Below are 23,381 nucleotides of genomic sequence, written 5' to 3' on the forward strand. Positions count from 1 at the left end.
TAAAGTACGATTTTTCTGAGGCATGATTTTTTGCTGGTTAAAGGAGAATTTCAACATCACAAAGATCAGAGGGTATTTGGGAATGCTGTGATATAATGGTTCATCTGCTGATACAGTAATGTTATGCTGCAATTAAGAACATTTTCCAGAGTTTATTAGGTTTTCAGCCAGAATTCTCTAAATAATTAATTACATAAGGAATGCTAATTTGTGCTTAAAGTATAATTTTATTGCTGATAATTCATTTTGTATATACATGACATTCACTAGATTACAGAGAGCCACTTGCAATTATAATGTTTGCCTCCTACCCCTCCAAAAAACATTGTTCAATCAGAATACGATCCTCACCATTATTTAAAGATTTTTAAAAAATATTTTTTATGTATTTCAGAGAGGAAGGGTGATAAACAGATAGAAACATCAAAGAATCATTGATCAGCTGCCTCCTGCATGCCCCTCTACCTGAAATCGAACCTGCAACTTGGGCATGTGCCCTAACCAGGAATCAAACTGTGACTCCTGATTCACAGGTCAACACTCAACCACTGAGCCACACCAGCCAGGCTTTTGTTATTTTCTTTAGTGCGTGGATAATGAATTTGGATTAAAAACATTGTTTTACATTTTACTTTTTCTATACATGTTCATGAATCAGTGTCTGGGCTAAAGCATTGCTAGCACACCTAACTGATAGCGAGCCAACACTCAGTTTGCTTAAATATACAATATATGTCTTGACTTAGTAAAATGTATAAGGTAATTAGCTTATTTTTTAAAAAAACCTATTTTTTTCTTTCCTACTCATTAGGAATGTTAATAAGAGAATTCATTATACTCAAATATTTTTAAGAGTTAATTCCTCTTTTTGGTTTAGGTTTGTTTTCAAAATTTTCATATTACTTTGAGACATAAATGTATATGGATGATGACATGCCACCAAAACATCTCCTTTATTATCTAATTTACTAATTAAAGAAAATGACAGTCAGTTAGGCAATAACTGAATAACTAGAATGAGATCCTAGAAAGCAGTGGTTCTCAACCTTGGCTGCACATTAGAATCACCTGGGAATCTTTTTAAAATCCTGATTTCTGGGCCTCATCCTCCAGAAATTGTTTCTTTGTTACTAATGTTGTGGCCTCATCCCATAACAAAGAAACAGAATTTCCAGAGGATGAGGCCCAGAAATCAGGATTTTAAAAAGATTCCCAGGTGATTCTAATGTGCAGCCAAGGTTGAGAACCACTGCTATAAAGGATCTCTCACTTTCCAGCATGTGTTTTAGGTTAAAAGTCTGTATGTAGCAATACTACACTTCTGCTAGCAAGGAGAAAAGAAATAGGGGGCAGGTGGTGGGAGGGTAATGTTCTCCCTTCAGGTTTCCAGACCATCAGGTCCTCAGCAGCCTGATGTTATAAGCCCCAGGTCCCCACCAGGACTTGCCCTTGGAAAAACAATGTGAGACAGACCAGCACTACTTTCTCGCCATGGGAGATGGGACGAAGTCCGAGCCCCTTTTAGGTGTCCCCTTCTCCTAATGATCAAAGCAGGTAGCCAGACGCTGCTTCAATTTGCCTTTTTGCCTTTTTAGGATAAAGAAATCCCACCTTGAAAAATCCTTCTCTTAATGACGGTGCTTTTTATAAAGGAATGACAAGTCATTTGGGGGGGGGGGATTTAGAGATGGTTGTATACTGTTCTTATTAAAATATAAAAAAATTAAAATATAAAAATAAGAAATTTGAATACTCACTAATCTAATAGTTTATTCCTATTTTCTCAACCTTCAAAGAATGGATAGCAAAATATTACCTTTCTTGCCCATGCAAACAATGCCCTTCTGGTTAAAAATATGTAGATATTGGATTTAGGTGGTTACCTGATAAAATCTGCAAGTTTTATGTCACTTTTTTCCTATGTGGAATATAAAGTTACTCTATGGTAGACTTGAAAGAGGCCAGAGAAAGGCTCTTCTGATAAGACCACTGCAATTTGCCTCATGAGTGTGGCTCAGTGGTTGAGTGTTGACCCATGAACCAGGTTTGTTTCCCTGTCAGGGCACATGCCTGGGTTTTGGACTCAATCCCCTGTAGGGAGCATGTAGGAGAAAGCCGATCAATGATTATCTCTCATCATTGATGTTTCTCTCTCTCTCTCTCTCTCTCTCTCTCTCTCTCTCTCTCTCTCTCTCTCCCACACACACTCTCTCTCCTCTCAATACACAACATATTTATATATATATATTTAAAAAAAAAAGACAGCAGCAATTTGAATGCAAGTTGGAGATTTTCTATCTTAAACATGAGTATCCTGTCCTTTTCTTCTTAGCCATGAGAGAAAAGAAAAGAAAAAAATTCTTTAGAGAAGCATCTACTGTCTCCTGGTGGAATAGCCTACTTTTCTAGGACTAGGCCTGGAAGACTTTCCACTCTATTTAAACTTCCATCATGGTGAGAGCAGGATCCCAATTCCCTGTTAAATGTTCCCCAGAGGAAAGTTTCACTCTAATTCCCAGGATAGAATTCTACTGGGAAGGCAACTTCCTTCTTTGTCTACACTCTTCACTCACTTTTCCACATGGAAAGAGGCAGGATTCATAGGATTACTATTAGAAAAAACTGACGTTGAGCCTCTCTTTTTTGGAGCTGCCTATCCTCAGAGTGAAGGCAATTCCTCTCTGTAGCAGGCTTAATAGGCAAGACTTAGCCCCTGGATGGAGTAGGCCTGGAGATAAGGGTGAGGTCATTTAATCTTGGGGGGAAAAGGTAGTGAGAAGTCTGCCTCTGTGCACAGGTTAACCCAAATTCTCTAATTCTGCAGCGCTAGAAATAAAGCTTATATTCTAGTTTCTGTTTCCTGCATATATTTTTTTTTTTTTTTACTTCAGGAAGTCAGAGAGGAAAATGATGAATTATCACACCCCAAATCCTAATAAATAATTCACTGGGCACTAAAGAAAAGAAGAAAACAAATAGCTGTCTTGTGTAGTAAGTAGAAATACGGTATATGACTAGGAAGTGGCTTTGTATTCAAACATTATGTGCGGGGGTTGTTGATGAACAGGTGCTAGGGTTCACCATCCCTGAGGTCATACATCTAGTGGTGGACTTCCACGGGAGTCTGGGAGTCCTGACATGTGCCCTATCAGAGGTGTATCCTTGAGAGGCAAAAGCAAATTAGTGACTGAAGAAAAAAGCATGGGTTATTATAACCTAGCAATGGGTGAAGTTTGTGGATCTTTGTCTATCACTAATTAATGCAAACGATCAAGTGTACAAAGCATTAAGAAGAAAGATGTGTTTTAGGTTTCCTGACTCCAGAGAAATGTGTTATATTGATGCCTGAAAGATGATGCAAACAGATGCAAATACCCAGAGACAAGAAAATATTAGCAGAAGCAGCAGCCATCAGACTAAATGACTTTTGCTTTAGAAAATGGAAGATTATAAGGATGAAAAGGATGACTAGCCAAGCATAGAATGAAAGAAAGGAATTTTCGGAGTCACCAGTATGACTTTCCCTGTGGTTCTTTACCTGAGATGGACAGATCCATACTACCTTTACAGAGAAGGCACTGGTGTTTAACAGAGAATCAATCCAGTGATAATCATACTAACATTAGTACCTGTATGCCTAAATTACCTTGTAACATACCAGAGGTTGTTCCAAATAGTCTATAATTATTTTCATTTCCAAATTGCCAAGCTAAAGAAAGTGTTATTGTTAATCTAAAACACCTGAACCAGGTAAATGTTACGAAGTCATACAGGTGCTGTCCAGTATAAAGTTCTCTTGAAGAAATTCACCAGATAACTAGTAACAGACTATCCTGAACGAAGTTTGCCCAGATCACGAGTTACACAAACACCTGTCACTTAATTAGCATCTGAACAAGGCCTAAGCCCAAACAAAACTCCCAGTAAGTCAATTTAGCATAATTATATAAAGTCTCCTTTCAGTGGTTCTCAACCTTCCTAATGCCACGACCCTTTAATACAGTTCCTCATGTTGTGGTGACCCCCAATTTCATTGTTACAAATTGAACATAATTAAAGCATAGTGATTAATCACAAAAACAATATGTAATTATATATGTGTTTTCTGATGGTCTTAGGCGACCCCTGTGAAAGGGTCGCGACCCACAGGTTGAGAACTACTGTATGGTCAGTTCCATTTTCATTCTGTTTTCATATGACAGAACTTATGTATTTATAAAGCTAATGTCTATCAACTAGCCAGGGTCTGAAAATCCATTCCCGAAGCATACTTTGCTGTATTAACATTTCTATTCACAACCTAATGGTTTATTAATTTAGTTTTTATTCCTAAAGGTTTTTAGGAAACTCAGAGAGTAATTTGCCTTGGGAACAAAAACTCAATTTATCACTCTGTAAGTCTTTAAAAAATATTATCTTTAGGTACAAACCATCTCTACTAAAATGAAAAAATACATGTTGCATGAATCTATATTAGAAAGATAATGCTCTACTCAGAAGACAATATTTTAATTTGCTCACCTAAACAGACTTCATGGTGAGATATTTATATTTATGCCTAGTGTACATGGACATTATATGCAAATCTACATGCACACTCACATTCATAATTTTTAAAAAGAGTGATAGAAACTTCAAGGCATGATGACTCAGATTAAATAAACTACCAAGGAATACTATTGAAATTGTATTACTTACCATCAAATTCTGCTGGTCCAACACCAACTATAATTATTGACATTGGAAGTTTTGAAGCCTTTGAAAAGAATACACAATTAGTACACAATTAAGAAATTGAGTTCTTAAGAAAGGAATTAAGACTTAAGAAAAAAAAATTAATATCCTGTTTTAGTTTATATTTTTCACAGATGTTCATTACAGTAGTTTTGAAGATACTTGAAATAACTACAAGATAATATACTTAATTCAATGCTTATGCTTTCCCAACTCTATACATATGCTGATTCAGTGGTACAGTCCTCAGGAATGACCAGCCTTGGATAATATAAAAAATAAAAAGTATTGAGCTTTAGCTTTCACTTGCTACTATCAGCCAAAATCTAAATAAGATGACACTGGGTATCCTTGATCTCTCTTTTTTCATGTTCTCTCTCCTCTAAAATATCTTTTAGTTGCTAAAGGGGAAAGGGTTACCATATTTATGAAACAGCAGTATTCTATTCTACCTCATTTATAGAAAGTTATTCTTAGTATGATTAAATTATGTATTAAATATCCATGAGATTGTGAGGGATACTGAATATGTTATGGCAGGCTTTCTCATTATAGGTATCACTTAAATGACATCATCACATTAAATACTTTAATGGTAAAAATGTAAGCTCTAGCAACAGACAGATGCAATACTATAGCAATCACATCTTCATCTATGAAGGCCATTGAATTAAAAATAATTGTTCCTCAGTGCATTGTGACTGTTAATTTAAATTTAAATTAGTAAGTCCATATTTTAAAGTGTACACTAATGCCACTGATCAGAATATTAGGGAAATCAAGATTTAAAAATAAGTAAATAAATATGTGAACTTTTACTCCTCCTCTTCCTTTTTATATTTAGTTTTTCTAAGCATATGTATATAAAGTATTTGATTTTTGCCCCTATATGAACCTATTTTCTCACAACAGATACCTAATTGTATTTTTTCCATGCTATTAATAATTATGAGGTATGATAAACATTCATGCAACCCATTTTTACTAAATGTCTATTGTGTGCCAAACACTGCTAAACCTGAATATGAAAGGGGATTAAAATCAGAAATAATTTTATTAATTACTAGAGGCAGGGTGCATGAATTTGTGCATGGGTAGGGTTACTCAGCCTGGCCGACGATTGGGGTCAATCAGGGCCATCACTCCCAGTCCTGATTGGGGCCAATCGGGGCCAGCTGGCCGGGGGTAGAGACTGCTGGAGGTTGGCCAGTGCGGGAGGTTGGCTGTGGGAGAGCACTGACCACCAGGGGGCAGCTCCTGTGCTGAGCATCTGCCCCTTGGTGGTCAGTGTGTGTAATAGCAACCAGTTGACCAGTCGTTCCGTCAACCTGTCTTAATGGTCGTTAGGCTTTTATATACATAGATAATCTAGTAAATGTAGACTTTATAGATTATAGACTAACAATGAAGACAATAAAAAATCCTCCTATCTAATAAAGAGGGAATATGTTAACTGACACTCATGCCATCACAAAAATGGCAGAGCCCACAGCCAATAAGGAGGGAATATGCTAATTGACTGCCCCTCCCTCAAAGATGGCAGCGCCCACAGCCAATAAGGAGGGAATATGCTAATTGACTGCCCTGCCCTCAAAGATGGCAGTGCCCAGAGCCACAAGATGGTGGCATCCAGTCCCTTCAGTCCTGCCGGGGTGGCAGGTATGCGTGCCTGCCTCTGGAGTCCCCCAGTCCCCTCAGCACCCCAGCTGCCCAGGGCCGGCCCGAAGCGAAGGGAAGCCTCTGATGGCGGCTGCCCAGCCAACGCCCAAGGCGCAGGCAAGCCTCATATGTCGGCTGCCTAGCCTCCCTGGGCCAGCCTGAGGTACAGGCAAGCCTTGGATGGTGGCTGCCCAGCTGTCTGAGGCTCAGGTAACCAGGGCTGGCTGAGGCTCAGATAACCAGGGCTTGCTGAGGCTTGCGTTGCCAGCAGTGGCAGCAGCAGAGGTGTGATGGGGAGTCGCCTTCCCCTGATTGCCGGGTCGCCTCCCGCCCCTGAAGGCTCCTGGTCTGTGAGAGGGGACAGGCCAGGCTGAGGGAGCCCCCCTCCAGTGCATGAATTTTCATGCACCGGGCCTCTAGCTAACTATAACACAATTAGGAATTACAATGAGAAACATGGTTTTGAATCAAGTCCAGTTCCCATGCAGTTCTATAGAAATAGAAATTAGCAAAATTCTCTCATAACTGAAATGTGAATATTAAGAAATATTTTGTGCAAAATTATAAAATTGTGCACATGTACATCAAACTAATATAGATAAACATCCTCATGCACATGAAGGTAGTGCTATTACCTTAAAAAAAATTTTTTTGAAATAATTTTGTTACAACTCATGTTATCCACACTCTTAGCTTAGACTTTATGGATTACTAGTAATGGTACAAATGTGTCTGAGTTGTCTGGGTAAAGTTAAAATGCAATTGGTCCCAAAGGCACAGGCATTTTGTTTCACTGTGAAGTCAACTAGACACTAGTCTCAACCTGAGTAGCACCATGCTGTCACGTAGCCAGCCCAAGACTAAATGACTCCTACTTACGTTAACTATAGACTCCTTCGTTTGAGCCATATCTGAGATAACACCGTCTGTCACAATCAGGAGCACAAAATACTGGGAGCCATCCTTTACAGAAGAAGCATATCTGAAAGGCAAGAAGTAGGTAAAAATCACCACAGAAAATAAAACAGTTCCTCTCTACGCGATGGTTGCTAAATACAACTTGGAATAGTCAACAAACCTTTTAATCTCAAGAGAGTATTTAAATATATGTTAGGAGCCTATAACATGCAAACTCTTAAATATACATTTCCCTGAAATAGCACACTAGAATAATAGCAACATTACTGGATGCTGGCACTTGGAAATTCCTGGCTGCCTTAGAAATTTATTCAATAACAAAAGGTAAGATGAATGAGGTATGTTTGGCACAGTGGAATGGATATAACTTTTGGAAATAGACATTGTGGGTAAGCAACATATTACATATATGATCTTCAGTAAATTACTTTATCTAAACTTTATCTTACTAGTCTTAAAATTAAGATATACCTTTATATTGTTAACTAGAGGCCCAGTGCATGAAATTCGTGCACTCACGGGGAGGGGGGTCCCCTCAGCCTGGCCCACACCCTCTCGCAGTCCGGGACCCCTTGGGGGATGTCTGACTGATGGCTCAGGCCCACCCATGGGGAGCGGGCTAAGCCATCAGTTGGACATCCTTAGCACTGCCGCTGAGGCAGGAGAGGCTCCTGCCACCACTGCTGTGCTCGCCAGCCATGAGCCTGACTTCTGGCTGAGTGGCGTTCCCCCTGTGGGACTGCACTGATCACCAGCGGGCAGCTCCTGCATTGAGTGTCTGGCCCCTGCTGGTCAGTGCGCATCATAGCGACCAGTTGTTCCTCTGTTTAATTTGCCTATTAGCCTTTTATTATATAGGATATTGAAACCACATGTATGGTACTCAATATATAGTACAGTTCTATAAGTTAGAAATAATCATAAATGCCTTTTGTTTTGGAAGTAGACAGAGTTGATGGTTGCACAACACCCAGAATGTGTTCAATGCCATTATACTGTACACTTTAAAATGGCTACTTTTATACTATGTGAATTCACCTGGATAAAAAAAAAATGCAACAGAAGAAAAGCTTTTGAAACATCTAGAGTTCAAGTTCTTAACACATGTTAAATTAATAAAAGCTGGGACAAAAAGACAAAAATTAGGCATATAAGGCTATTAAAAAGAAGGAAATCTTACATTTTGGGACAGCATATATGGACCTGGAGAATATTTTGCTAAGTGATATAAACCAGTCAGAGAAAGACTAGTACGATATGATTTCACTCATATGTGGAATCTAATGGACAAAATGAACTAACAAAATAGAAAGAGACTCATAGCTATAGGGAACAGATTGACAGCTGTCAGTGAAGGGAATAAGCAAAAAAATAAAAAAAACTCATAGACAGACAACAGTATGGTAATTACCAGAGGGAAAGTGGGGTGGGAGGAAGTAGAAGAGGGTAAAAGGAGGATAAATGGTGATGGAAGGAGACGTGACTTGGCATGGTGAATACAATCCATATATATAAAAGCCTAAGTTTAGGAGACAGTAAACAAGAAGACTTTGGTTGATTCCTGGAATAATCATTGAGTGAGTCATAGAAAGACTAGGTTCAAAAAAACTTCCATGGATTACCAATGAAATACCTTCACAGCCTAAAGGATACTAAGGAAGCAAGTTTGAACAGGTCGGGGACAGATCAGTAGCATAACATTTCAGGATAAAATTTCTTTCTTGGAGAGCAGAATTAACTACCATATAAACAAAAAAAATAGTTACCACTTTGCCATAGACTAGAGAAACTAATAGTTGCTCATGCTACTGATTAAACAATTTTACAGATTAATGAAGAGATGACAGTAAGTGGCCTGTTCACCCCCTGTAAAGGTAGTGCTGAACTGGTCAAAAATACTCCCATGATATTGAACATTGATCTTGGACAATAAAAATTTGTATATTTGTATTAATTTGATGGCAACACAATGAATGAAAAACATTCCAAAGCAGATATGAGCCTCTTCTATTTTACCTTAATTTTTTCCTTAATAAAAAAAGTTGATAATCTCTCTCAGGAGTTTATTTTTTAATACAATTTTATTAATTTCAGAGAGGAAGGGAGAAGGAGAGAGAGATAGAAACATCAATGATGAGAGAGAATCATTGACTGGTTGCCTTCTGCATGCCCCCTACAGGGGAAGGAGCCCGCAACCCAGGCATGTTCCCCGACCAGAAATCAAACCCAGGACCCTTCATCCGCAGGCCAACACTCCATCCACTGAGCCAAACCAGCCAGGGCATACCCATTATTCTTCAAAAAGTATTTCTTACTGACTATGCTTCAGAAACATAGGATTTTATACTTCATGTGATTGATGGAAGGCTATAAATAGTAGTGAGAAAAGTTTCTATGAGTACAACAGTAAGGCTATTATACTTTTCTTTCCCTGTGATGTTCTTAAAATAACAAATTTCTACCAGGTTCAAAAACAATATGAAAAAGTCGAGTATTATGCAATCCTGCAAAAACCACTTCAAGTGGTTTAATGGTCTGTTTTCTGTGTGTGTGTTTATTTTTTATTCTCTTTCAATGCTTCTGGTTAACCATGGAGAAAGTCTCAGTTGTTAGTATGCCTCCTCCCCACAGCTCCCCCAGCTTGAGGTATAATTGGTATGCAGAAAACTGCAATAAGTGCTGTATGTAATTTGATGAATTTGAACATATATGTACACTTGTGACCATCAAAAGAATCAAGGTAAATAAATATATCCCTCACCTCTGAAAGTTTGTATCCCTTTGTGTGTGTATGTGTTAAAACCATTTAAAATAAAATCTAGCCTCTTAAAATTTTAAGTGCACAGTATCTTATTATTAACTAGTAGAAGCCTGATGCATGAAATTTGTCCAAGAGTAGGGCTTCCTTCCGCCGGCTGCAGGCACTGGCTTCCCTCTGGCCCCCGGGACCCCGGCTGCCTCCGCCAGCAGGCACCCAGGACCCGGGCTTCCCTCGCAGCCCTGGCTTTGTCCAGAAGGTCGTCCAAAAGGATGTCTGGTTTAATTAGCATATTATGCTTTTATTATTATAGAAGATAGGTACTGTGCTATACAGTAGAGCTCCAGCATTTACTCATCCTGTATATATGCTCCTTTATTCCCATTGAACATCTATTCCACATAACCTTTTTCCCAACCCCTGGTTACCACCATTCTATGTCTATTTCTATTCATTTGACTATTTTAGAGGACTCATCTAAGAGGAATCATGCAGTATTTATATTATGACTGTCTTATTTCACATACCATAATGTCTTCCAGGCCCATCCATGTTGTCACAAACAGTAGGATTTCTTTCATTTCAAAGGTAGAATATCTTATATGTATACTGGAGGCCCGGTGCACGAATTTATGCATGGGTGGGGATTGTCAGGGACAATCGGGCCGGGCTGGCTGGGAGGAGGGGCTGCAGGCTGTTGGCCAGCCAGCCCCGTCCCTTGTCGAACCTCCAGTTGAACTCCGGGTCGAAGGGAAAATTTGCATATTAGCCTTTTATTATATAGGACTAGAGGCCTGGTGCACAAAATTTGTGCACTGGAGGGTGGGGGGTGTCCCTCAACCTGGCCTGTGCCCTCTCACAGTCCAGGAGCCTTCTGGGGATGTCCATAAGCCTGGCTTCTGGCTGAGTGGCGCTCCCCACTGTGGGAGTGCACTGACCACCTGTGTTGAGCTCCTGTGTTGAGTGTCTGCCCCTTGGTGGTCAGTGTGCGTCATAGCAACTGGTTGTTCTGCTGTTGGGCTGAAACCGGCTCTCCCTAGGGGTTCTGGATCACAAGAAGTTGCAGACCAGGCTGAGGGACCCCACCAGTGCACGATTGGGGCCGGGGAAGGACGCAGGAGGTTGACCAGCCAAGGAGGGACTGCGGGAGGGCTCCAGGTTGTGTCCAACCCATCTCTCTCAGTCCTGATCGGCCGGACCACAGCAGCAAGCTAACCTACCTGTCAGAGCACCTGCCCCCTGGTGGTCAACGCATGTCATAGCAACTGGTCTACTGGTTGATGGTATGTCCCCTGGTGGTCAGTGCACATCATAGCAAGCTGTTAAGCGGCTTTAGCATAACATTAGCATATTATGCTTTGGTTGGTTGAACAGCCAACTGGACGAATGGATACTGAGCATATTAGACTTTTATTATATAGGATACCACATTTTACTTATTCATTTATTTTTTGATGGGGTGTTTCCATATCTTGGGTGTTGTGAATAATGATGCATGTATCTCTTTGAGATCCTGATGTCGATTGCTTTGGATATATACTCAGAAGGCAGGTTGCCAATAGCACTATTTTTTTTTTTTTGAATCTTGATATTGTTCTTCATAGCAGCTGCACCAGGTTACATTCCCCACATCCTCCATATCCTCACTAACACTTATCTTTTGACCTTTGGATAACAGCCAACCTAACAAGTGTGAAGTGATAGCAGATCATTGTGGTTTTTCATCTGCATTTTCCTGATGATTAGTAATGTTGAGTATCTTTGCATATACCTGTTGGCCATTTTTATGTCTTCTTGGAGAAATGTCTGTGCAGGTCCTTTGCCCATTTTTTAAAAAATTGGGTTATTTTTCTTTAGCTATTAAGTTGTAGGAGTTCTTTATGTTTTAGAATTTAACCCCTTATCAGCTATATAGTTCACAAACATTTTATCACACAGCAGAGGTTGCCATTTCATCTTTTTTTTTTCTTTTGCTATTGAGAAGCTTTTTAGTTTGACGTAGTCCCACTTGTCTATTTATTTTTGCTTTTGTTGCTTGTGATATTGGTGTCATACCTAAGAAAGACCAATTGCCAAGACCAATCAAGAAGCTTTTCCCTATGTTTTCTTGTAAGTTTTACAGTTTCAGGTCTTACATTTAAGTCTTTAACCTATTTTAAGCTAATATCTGTGAGCTGTGTAAGATAAGGATCCAATTTCATTCTTTTTTATGTGGATATCTAGTTTTCCCAACACCATTTATTGAAGAAATTTTCCTTTCCCCATTGTATGTTCTTGGCACCCTTGTCAAAGACCAATTGGCCATTGACGTGCAGGTTTTTTTCTGGGTTCCTTTTTGTTCTGCTCATCTATATGCCTTTTTTTGTGCCAGTACCTTGCTATTTTGATTGCTTTAGTTTTGTGGTTTATTTTAAAATCAGGTGGTGTCATACCTCCAGCTTTGTTCTTGCTCAAGATTGCCTTGGCTATTTGGGATCTTCTGTGGTTCCATATAAATTATAGGATTGTTTTGCTTCTATTTCTGCAAAAAAAAATGCTTTTGGGATTTTGATAGGTATTGCATTAAAACTTTGGGTAGTATGGATATTTTAACAAAATTAATTCTCGTGACCCATGAAGACTGGATGCTTTTCCATTTATTTGTGTCTCTGTTCATCCATGTTTTATAGGTTTCAGTGTAACAGTATGTTGCCTTCTTAAGTTTATTTCTAAGTACTTTATTTATTTTTTTGGTGTCATGTCGATTGCATTCATTTTTCTGATAACTTATTGTTAGTGTAAAGAAACAAAAATTATTCTTGTAGATTACTTATGTATCCTGCAACTTTACTGAATTCATTTATTAGTTCTTTAGGTAGGTTTTTTTTTTTAAATATATTTTATTGATTTTTGTTTTACAGAGAGGAAGGGACAGGGATAGAGAGTGAGAAACATCGATGAGAGAGAGACATCGATCAGCTGCCTCCTGCACACCCTCGACTGGGGATGTGCCCGCAACCAAGGTACATGCCCTTGACTGGAATCAAACCCAGGACCCTTCAGTCCACAGGCCGGCGCTCTATCCACTGAGCCACACCGGTTAGGGCAAGGTAGGTTTTTTGTTCTTTGGGGGAAGGATATTTAGGGCTTTCTACATATAGGACTATGTTATCTGTAAACAGAGATCATTTTACTTCTATTTCTATGATCTAGAGCAGGGGTCCTCAAACTACGGCCCGCGGGCCACATGCAAATACAAATATTGTATTTGTTCCCGTTTTGTTTTTTTAATTCAAAATAAGATATGTGCAGTGTGCATAGGAATTTGTTCATAGTTTTTTTTTAAACTATAGTCTGGCCCTCCAACAGTCTGAGGGACAGTGAACTGGCCCCCTGTTTAAAAAGTTTGAGGACCCCTAATCTAGAGGACTTTTCTTCTTCTTGCCTAATTGCTTTGGCTAGGACTTCCAATACTATGCTGAATAAAAGTGAAGAGAGTGGGCATCCTTGCCTTGTTCTAGATTTTAGAGGAAAAGCTTTCATTTTTTTAATCATTGAGTATGATGTTAGTTATGGAACTTTCGTTGATGGTTTTTACTGTGTTAAGGTAAGTTCCTCCGGTACCTCATTTGTTTTTTTTTACCATGAAAGGTTGTTGGATTTTGTCAAATGCTTTTTTCTGTCTCTTAAGATGATCAAGGGATTTTGTCCTTCATTTTGATAATGTGGCATATCATATTTATTGATCTGAATATGTAGAACTATGGCATCCCAGATATGAATCCTCCTTGGTTATGTGTATGATTCTTTTAATGTGCTATTGTATTTAGTTTGCTAATAATATGTTGAGGATTTTTCGATCCATGTTTATCAGGGATATTGCTCTGTAGTATATATACTTCAGCAGGAATAATTTCTTAAATTAAATTTATTGAGATAATATTGTTCAACAACATGTCAATTTCAGGTGTACAACACAGTAATTCAATATCCGTATACCACCCAAATATTAGTTTCCTTCTATCACCATATATTTGACCCCCTTTACAAATTTGCTCTCCCCTCACTTCCCTTCCCCTCTGGTGACCACCAATCTGTTGTATCAGGGATATTTTCTTTGTCTGTCTTTGGTATGAGGGTGATGTTGGCCTCATAAAATGAGTTGGGAAGTGTTCCCTTTTCTATTCTTTTGAAAGAGTTTAAGCAGTATTGGTATTAATGCTTCTTTAAATAGTAAAATTCAAAAATGTAGCCATATGGTTCTGAGCTTTACTTTATTAGCAGGTTTCTGATTGCTGATTCAATCTCCTTGTTATTTGTCTATACAGGCTTTTCATTTCTTGATTTATTCTTGGTAGGTTGTATGTTTCTAGGAATTTATCCATTTCTTTTACATTGTTCAATTTGTTGGAATTTAATTGTTCATAATAGTACCTTGTGATATTTTTTATTTCTATGACCTCAATTTAATGTCTCTTCTTCCATTTCTGATTTTACCTGAGTTTTTATTCCTCAGTCTAGCTAAGGGTTTGTCAATTTTATTTATCTTTCCAAAAACAAAAACAAAAAAACAGCTTAGTTTTGTCATTTTCTATTGTTTTTCTATTCTCTATTTCTTTTATTTCTATCCTAATCATTATTATTTCTTTTTTTCTGCTAACTTGTGCTTAGTTTGTTCTTCTTTTTCTAGTTCCTTGGGGTAAATTTTAGGTTAAGATTTTTTTTTCTTTTTTAAAATGTGGTGCTTGTCACTTTAAACTTCCCTCTTAATACTGCGTTTGCTGAATCCCATTAGTTTTGGTAAGTTGTATTTTCATTTTCATTTGTTTCAAAAAATATTTTCTAATTTCCTTTTCCTTTTGACTTCTTCTTTAACCCAATGCTCATTCAAGGGTATGCTAATTCCAATTATTTGTGAGTATTCCTGATTTGTGGTTGATTGACTTGTGGTTTGTTATTGATTTACAGTTTTTTTTCCATTGTGCTAAAAAACAATAGATTAGAATGATTTCAATTTTCTTAAATGTGTTAAAAAAAATTTTGACAGCATATGATCTATCCTAGAAAATATTCCGTGTGCTTGAAAAGAATGTGTATCCTGCTTCTGTTGTGTAGAATATTCTGATATCTCTATTAAGTCCATTTTGGTCTAGAGCAGCGGTTCTCAACCTGTGGGTCGCGACCCCTTTGGGGGTCGAACGACCCTTTCACAGGGATCGCCTAAGACCATCGGAAAACACATATATGATTACATATTGTTTTTGTGATTAATCACTATGCTTTAATTATGTTCAATTTGTAACAATGAAATTGGGGGTCAACACAACATGAGGAACTGTATTAAAGGGTCGCAGCATTAGGAAGGTTGAGAACCACTGGTCTAGAGTGTTTGCTCAAGTTAGCTGTTTCCGTATCATTTTCTGTCTGGATGATCTATCCATCATTGAAAGTGGGGCAGTGAAGTCTAATATTATTGTATTGCTGTCTATTTATCATTTTAGATATCTCAGTTTCTGCTTATATATTTAACTGCTATGATACCCCAGGCATACATATTAGTAATTATTATATCTCTCTGTGAATTAACCCTTTTAAAATTGTTTATTCTTTTTAATAAAAATTGTACTTATCTAAGGTGTACAACATGATTTATATGTATAGTGATATGAATATGACAGTAAGCTTATTAACATGTTATCTCCTCACATAGTTCCCATATATTTTTGTGATCAGTGTACCTGAGATTTACTCTCTTAGCAAATTTCTAGTACTCAATATAGTATTAACTATAGTAATCATGTAATATGTTAGATTTCTAGACATATTTATACTACATAAACCAAAGTTGTACCCTTTGACCATTATCTCCCCATTTTCCCTACCTCCCTACTCTTGGTAACCACCATTCTACTCTCTGTTTCTATGTATTCAACTTTTAAAAATCTCACATATGATTGAGATCATGCAAGTTTATTTTTTTTTCTTTTTGTATCTGGCTCATTTTACCTAGCATTATACTTTACATCCTTCAGATTGATCCATATTGTTGCAAATGGCAGGTACTCCTTTTTTTAAGGCTGATTTTGTATACATACAAAAGGGTATATATATATATATATATATATATATATATATATATATATATATATATATATATATATACCACATAAATTGACGCTTTTATTTTGTAATGACCTTCTTTGTCTCCTGTGTAAGTAATTAACTTAAAGTCTATTTTGTCTGATATAAATATAGACACTCCTGCCTGCTCTCTTTCAGTTACCATTTGCAAAGAATATCTTTCTTCATCCTTTCATTTTCAGCTAGTGTAGGTCCTTAAATCTAAGTTTAGTTTATTATAGACAAAACTAAAGACCCGATGCATGAAATTCGTGCACTTGGGAGGGTCCCTCAGCCCGGCCTGTGCCCTCTTGCAGTCCAGGAGCCCTCAGGGCACATCCAACTGATGACTTAGGGCAGTGGTCGGCAAACTGTGGCTCGCGAGCCACATGAGGCTCTTTGGCCCTTGAGTGTGGCTCTTCCACAAAATACCACGTGCGGGTGCACGTGTACAGTGCGACTGAAATTTCGTAGCCCATGCGCAGAAGTTGGTATTTTGTGGAAGAGCCACACTCAAGGGGCCAAAGAGCCGCATGTGGCTCGCAAGCCGCAGTTTGCAAACCACTGATTAGGGAGATTGGCCTAAGCCATCAGTCTGACATCCTTAGCACTGCTGCTGAGGCAGGAGAGACTCCCGCCACTGCCGCTGCGCTTGCCAGCCATGAGCCCGGCTTCTGGCTGAGTGGCACTCCCTCGTGGGAGTGTACTGACCACCAGGGGGCAGCTCCTGAGTTGAACGCCTGCCCCTTGGTGGTCAGTGCACATCATAGCAACCGGTTCTTCCAACTTTCGGTTGATTTGCATATTAGCTTTTTATTATATAGGAGGATATAGTTGGGTCTTGCTTTTTTTTTAACCACTCACTAACTCTGTCTTTAGATTGGTGTGTTTAATCCACTTATATTTTGGGTTTTTTTAATCATTAGAAAGTATACTAAAAAGAACAGGAGAATATTTTGATACTACCAAGAGAGTTAGGGTTAGATCCTGAAGCAGGCAGTAAACTAGAAATTTCTCTAAAGTTTGTTATTTTATTTTAAAATTCATAGAAATTTTGCATTTTACTTTATAATAAATATGACTTGTATTACATTTCTTAACTTTGAGAAAAATTAATGCTATAGAAAGATATACAAGATTACCATGTTCTCACTTCTGCTTAGATATCCTGCTTTAAAGCTAAATTAAATTCAACATAAGAACTATTCAATCCAATTTTATATTTATTACCATAAGCATCATAAGTTAGTTATTTTAAAGTATGCATTGTTTTTTATGGTGTTTGTTCTACACATTCTCATATTGTGGCATTTCACAAGTTAATTTAATTTTAAACAAAATCATACTTTGTACTAAAAGTATTCTATGTTTATGAAAAAATAATTTAAGTGCTATAGAAATGTGTAAAGTAGAAAACAGAGGCTGATTGAGCCTGCAACCCTGTCATGTGCCCTTGACCAAAATGGAACCTGGGACCCGTCAGTCCACAGGGCCACGCTCTATCCACTGAGTCAAACAGGCTAGAAAAAACTCTTATTATTGAAAAGCTGCTATCTTTTTTCAAGTATAGAATATCTTTAATTTATATTTTAATATTATATGACAAATCTGAGGGAGAGGTTCACTTTGTCAGGATTTTGGAATTCAAACACATTTCTTTGGAGTCTTTGTCAAGTAAGTTCCTGGGATTGTTTTTGTAGACTCATAAATGGTTGGCTCAGATTTGTGGAATATTCTTTTAGTTCACAACTAGTTCTCAGGAATAGAGAGAGCAAGAAAAAAGATAAGAAACTGACTCAGAGTCATAACAAGCTAGCAATACATGAGATTTCTAATTGTATTGGAAGAGATCATTCCCCAAAAGCCTTATCTTTATGTTTCTTTTTTTTCTCATTAAAAAATAATAATACTGAACTATTAGATCACAGACTTTTTTCTTTCTTTAAAAAGTGTTTGTTTTGATTTTTAGAGAGAGAGAAAAAGAACAAGAAACAAATATCAGTCTGCTGCTTCCTGCATGCCCCCAACCAGGGATAGAACCTGCAACCTGGGCACCTGCCCTGACCAGGAATTGAACCAGCAACCTTTCTGGGCATGGGATGAAGCCCAACCAACTGATCCCCATGAGCCAGGGAAATAACGGATTATTTTTAAAGAGGCTGAAACCGCTAGCTGGCAATTACACCTATGTTTGAGAATGTTAAAAGTGCTGGACCAAACATAAAAAACGGTAATAGAGCAGGGTGAAGCCCATCAAATGGGTGGATTAAAAAACTGTGGTACATCTACACAATGGAATACTACGCTGAGGTAAAAAAGAAGGAATTCTTGCCATTTGCAACAGCATGGATGGAACTGGAGAGCATTATGCTAAGTGAAATAAGCCAGTCAGAGAAAGATAAATACCACAGGATCTCACTCATTTGTGGAATATAGAGAACAACATAGACTGATGAAAAGGGACAGATCCAGAGGCAGAGAAATAGCGATCAGACTGTCAATCTCCGGAGGGAAAGTAGGGGAGGGTGGGGGTAAGGGAAAGAGATCAACCGAAGGACTTGTATGCATGCATATAAGCCAAACCAATGGACACAGACAACAGGGGGATGAGAGCATGAGTCGGGGGGGGGGTGGAGGTTGGGGGTTAATAGGGGGATGAGGACACATTTGTAATACCTTAACCAATAAAGAAACTAAAGATTAAAAATAAAATAAAAAATAAATAAATAAGATAAAATACATGGCAAAAAAAAATGGCACATCGAAATGCACCTAGAAACTTTACATCTGAAAGCTTAACTTTTGTAGTAGAGATATACCAGGACAAAAAAAAAAAAAGTAAAATTAATTGGTAAGCACCAATGGGAACATCTATAACTAGCATGAGCTCAGACAAAATTAAGTCCAATCATTTGTCTCTTATCTTTGTATATAAAACAGTGATCTGGATGGTCGTCTGTGACAGGAAGAAAGAGTCAACTATAATTGATCTTGCATTAATATTATTTTGATTCTGCTTTACTTGACAGCCATAAAAAAACAGTAGGAAAATAGGGTACAGATAACACTGCTTATACAAGCTAATACAATAAGCTAAACTGTGTTTTTCAAATTACAGGTAATGACCCATTAGTGGATTTTGAAATCAGTTTTGTGGGTCAAGACCTGCATCATAAAAAAGTAATAAGAACAAAAAAGACACCATGGAAATAAAAAGAAAATATAAGTATTATTCCATAATCTTTTTTATGTTGTATGTTGAGATGTAAAATTTACAACTTAGTACAGGTGGTGGATAAAAATGTTCAGAAAACCTGAGTTAAAGGGTCACACTTAGAGAATCGTCATCGATGTATCATTGCCAAACTGAGATGGAGTTCCATAGTAGAGGCCCCTGGGGTCAGCCCTGGGTACGGGGTTATTTTAGCATCTTCTCTATGTCCCAGATAATGAAAAGTAGAACACACTTAAGTTGCTCATGATGTGCAAAAGGAACATGGTAAAGTACCAGAACCTTCAAACAGAGAACTGAAGATTCACATTGCTCTTGCGCACTGATAAACGGTTCCGAAAGCAGTCATTTATTCAAATGTTGACTACATATTAGAAAGAATACAAAAGCCATACTTGTTTGACAATCTGAAAATTGGCAAGGTTTCATAAGATTTGCACTGGGCCAAGCCAAACTTGTAAGTATTTCTAAAGTGATACCTAATTTATTTTATGCACTAATGAAAAAATGATAAAGAAATGTATATGGATTTTTACATTAAAAAATTTTTTTTCAGAACATGTATTTGGAATCATACCAATTATATCCTGATCTCAATATTATGTATTATATACAGGTAGAGCTCTGGGAATTTAGAATATTAACAAGTATATTAATTTCAGAAGAGTGAAAATAATGTGCCCTATATATCACTGAAAGGAAGTTGTCTTCATGGAATTCAGTTTCTTATTAATTCTATCTACTATAGAATGCGATAGTAGATCTGAATAATTTACACAGATGAGATCATGATTAATCTTGTTATTGCTCCCATGAAGGCCTTTTCAAAGACAAGAAATTTTCTTTGGTTGAACAAATGCAGGTCCTAACATAACTCAGTGTATGTTTCTTCACTCGAGATTTTGATGTAAAAGTTTTAGCAAAGAAAGTATCATGATAACTCATTGGAGACTTTCCACTCTATGTCAAAATTTACCTCAATTTCTTGGAGGAAAAAAACCTTTCATTTGCGAGGGCATTCTAACAATAATGTAATGATTTCACTGTGATTCAGTACAATAGAATAAATACCTTGTGTACTTCCAACTTACCTTGCTACGTGGTTAATGACAGGAGCAAAGTTGGTTGGCCCATACAGCTGCACAGATTTCAGACTCCTATAATAAGCCTCCATGACGCCCTCAATGCCATCACAATAGGGGTTTTGAGGGTTCCCATTCTGTAGAACATCACAGTAAAAAAACAGTAAAAAAATAAGGGTCAATAAAGGTCAATTGAAAAAAGAGAATAGTACACACTGATACCCATAAAGAATTTTTGGAAGAATATTAATTTATATATTTATAATTGCAAAAATTAAGTGGTCAGTAATAGAGTACAATGCATTTTTTAGATTGTGATATGATAACATAATGTGCACAATAGTTAAAAGTAGATACATTTAACACGTTAAGCGCCCAGCCTGTTTTGTCTTCTGGACGGAAAGTAGAGTGTCAGTCACCGGTGACTGATAGGGCGCTTAACGTGTTAAAAGCAATGGCAGGAGAAGATTTTAAGTAATCTTGAGAAGCTGAGTATCACATTCTATAATTAACAGTCTTAATTTTACACAGGCCTGTGTACATGTGGAGATGAATATGTAAAAATCCTGGAAAAAAAGTAAACAAAATATTAAATAGTTAACTCTGAGTGGTTATATAATTGGGGGCTTTTATTTCACCCTTTAAACAAATCTATATTTTCAAGTTTCATGCAGTTATGTATTAAAATCAGAAAAAAATGCTATCTATGCAGTTTTCCCTTATAGAAAGAAAAGTGTAAAACATCTGCTACATGCACACCTTCAGGTCATACTTGACAACTCCAACTGGAGAAGGGGTCAGAGGGAATGTAATTTGGTGTCAGAAATATGAAAACAAGGTAAAAGAAAAAGAATCCAAGAAATATATCCATGCTGTCCAAGGGAGATGGAGCTGCCACCAAGGAGTGATTCTGAAAGACAGCACCCAGAAAAGCAACTTTAAACCTGGAGACCTGGTCTAGCCTTTCAAACCTTGCATGCTCTGTGATCAGTAGGTTTAATTCTCCTCATCCAGATTCCACAGATAACACACATAAGGCAGTGCATTCGTTACCTATTTCTATGCAGCAAATTATCCCAAAAGCTAGTGGCTCAAAACAATAAGCATTTATTATCGCACACACTTTTGGGGTGGCAGGAATCCAGGAGCAGCTTGGCCAGGAGGTTCTCACTAAAAATCTCATGAGTTCGCAATCAAGATGCAGACTTGGGCATCTGAAAGGTTGACCAGAGATGGAGGATGTGCTTCTGAGAAGGCTCACGTACACAGCTGCTGGCAGGAGTCCAACAAGAGCCCTCCATAGGGCTACTTGAGAGTTCTCACAACATGGCAGCTAAAGTCCCCAGAATGAACAATCCAAGAGAAGGAGCAAGGAGGTAGTCCCAATGCCTTTATAAGCTAGTCTCATACATTGCACACTATTCCTTCTACTTTAATTTGTCTGCTAGAAATGAAACACTAAGTATAGTTCATGCTCAAAGGAAGAGGAATCAGGCTCCACTTTTGGAAGGGGGGAAGAGACATAAATAAAAGTTGTGGATATATTTTAAAACACTAAACAGTAACAATGTTTAAACAGCAATAATTTTCGCATGTCTGTGTTTGAACAATCACAAGGAACTGCTAATGTGTAACTAAAATTTGTTGACTTCTATATACTGAGCTTTATATGAAAATGTTTACATACATTATTTAGTTTTTATAACCACCCTAAGAAAGTAGATAAACTAGTGTCATTTTTTTCTGCTTTACAAATAGACTAAGACACTGAGAACTTAAATACTATGCCCCAAAGCCACACAACACAAATGAAATAGCCAATATTTGAACCCATGCAGTCTAACCCCAGAGTCCAGTCTCTTCACCACACTATGCCATCACGTTATGAAACCCTGAGCATATTAAAAGCCTGGGGATCTTAGGAAACTAAGCCAGATTATTATCAACCACTTCAATGTTGCCATTTTGTGAGACAAGAATGTATACACGTTTTCCTTTTATTTTTTTTTCCTTCAAACTTTTTATTAACTAAACCTCATGTAAATTTTAAAAGCATAAAACTCATAAAGACCTCTTTATATTATAAAATTGGTTACAGCAGTTGATTAAATTAAAATATAAAAGTTCAATATTTAGCACAAAGCAGTTAAGGGTGGTTTTGATGTTAATCTGAGCTGACCTATTTAACCTTCATTTAGATAAAATTTTACAGTGTTCTTTTCCCTTGATAAAGTATGAAGCAATTAAAATTAAAGCTCATTATTCATTTTGGGCATTAAAATGTATAATATATCTCCCTTGAAGAATAATTCTGAGGTTTACAAATGAGGATAATTCTGAGCTTTTTGTCTTTTTAACATTTGAGTGAGAGTTTATATTTCTATAAAACTATATATTTCCTCTATTTCTCTGGAATTGAAATTACAAGGTCACCATTTTTCTCACCATTTAATTTTCTTAGTGGGAAGATTTTCTTCTTAATGACAACATTGTAATGAGTTATAAAATGATTTTTAAGCCTTTTTAAAAACTCATTTCTTAAAATAATTATGTTGGAAATTAGTTTTTGCTTGTTAAAACAAAATAAAATAAGCTTGTATCAGGATCTCATCTTACATTAATGAAGATGGCAAAGGATGCTCCATTTTATATTCCCTTTTCAGAGTGCCAACCAATATCTAGGAACTATGCTAAAACTGCCAAGGCATTTTTGCTGATTTTACAGCAGTTTAGGAAAAAAATTATGGATCGCAAGTAAATGAAGTTACATATTCAATATCTTCCACAAAATCGTCATCTTCACAGCAAGAATTGACATATTTAGCAATATCATCATCACTAATAAAAGCAGACTTAGACTGGACACTGCAGGAGGAGCGCGATAGCGCTCCCGGCACTT

General features: G+C 37.3%; 1 protein-coding gene across 4 annotated transcripts in view; it reads right to left on the reverse strand.

The window, feature by feature from the left end:
* The window catches only part of CPNE8 (copine 8), a 191,837-nt gene that overhangs the window by 10,760 nt on the left and 157,696 nt on the right, over positions 1 to 23,381 (reverse strand). For all 4 annotated transcript variants that reach the window (XM_059682550.1, XM_059682551.1, XM_059682552.1 and 1 more), the window contains 3 exons: positions 20,492 to 20,619; positions 7,273 to 7,375; positions 4,699 to 4,756 (listed from right to left, as the gene is read on the reverse strand). In XM_059682550.1, coding sequence (XP_059538533.1) covers positions 4,699 to 4,756; positions 7,273 to 7,375; positions 20,492 to 20,619 — 289 coding nt within the window. The remainder of the gene's footprint in view (positions 1 to 4,698; positions 4,757 to 7,272; positions 7,376 to 20,491; positions 20,620 to 23,381) is intronic.

Source organism: Myotis daubentonii, chromosome 2 (assembly GCF_963259705.1).
Source record: "Myotis daubentonii chromosome 2, mMyoDau2.1, whole genome shotgun sequence".
Lineage (NCBI taxonomy): Eukaryota > Metazoa > Chordata > Mammalia > Chiroptera > Vespertilionidae > Myotis > Myotis daubentonii.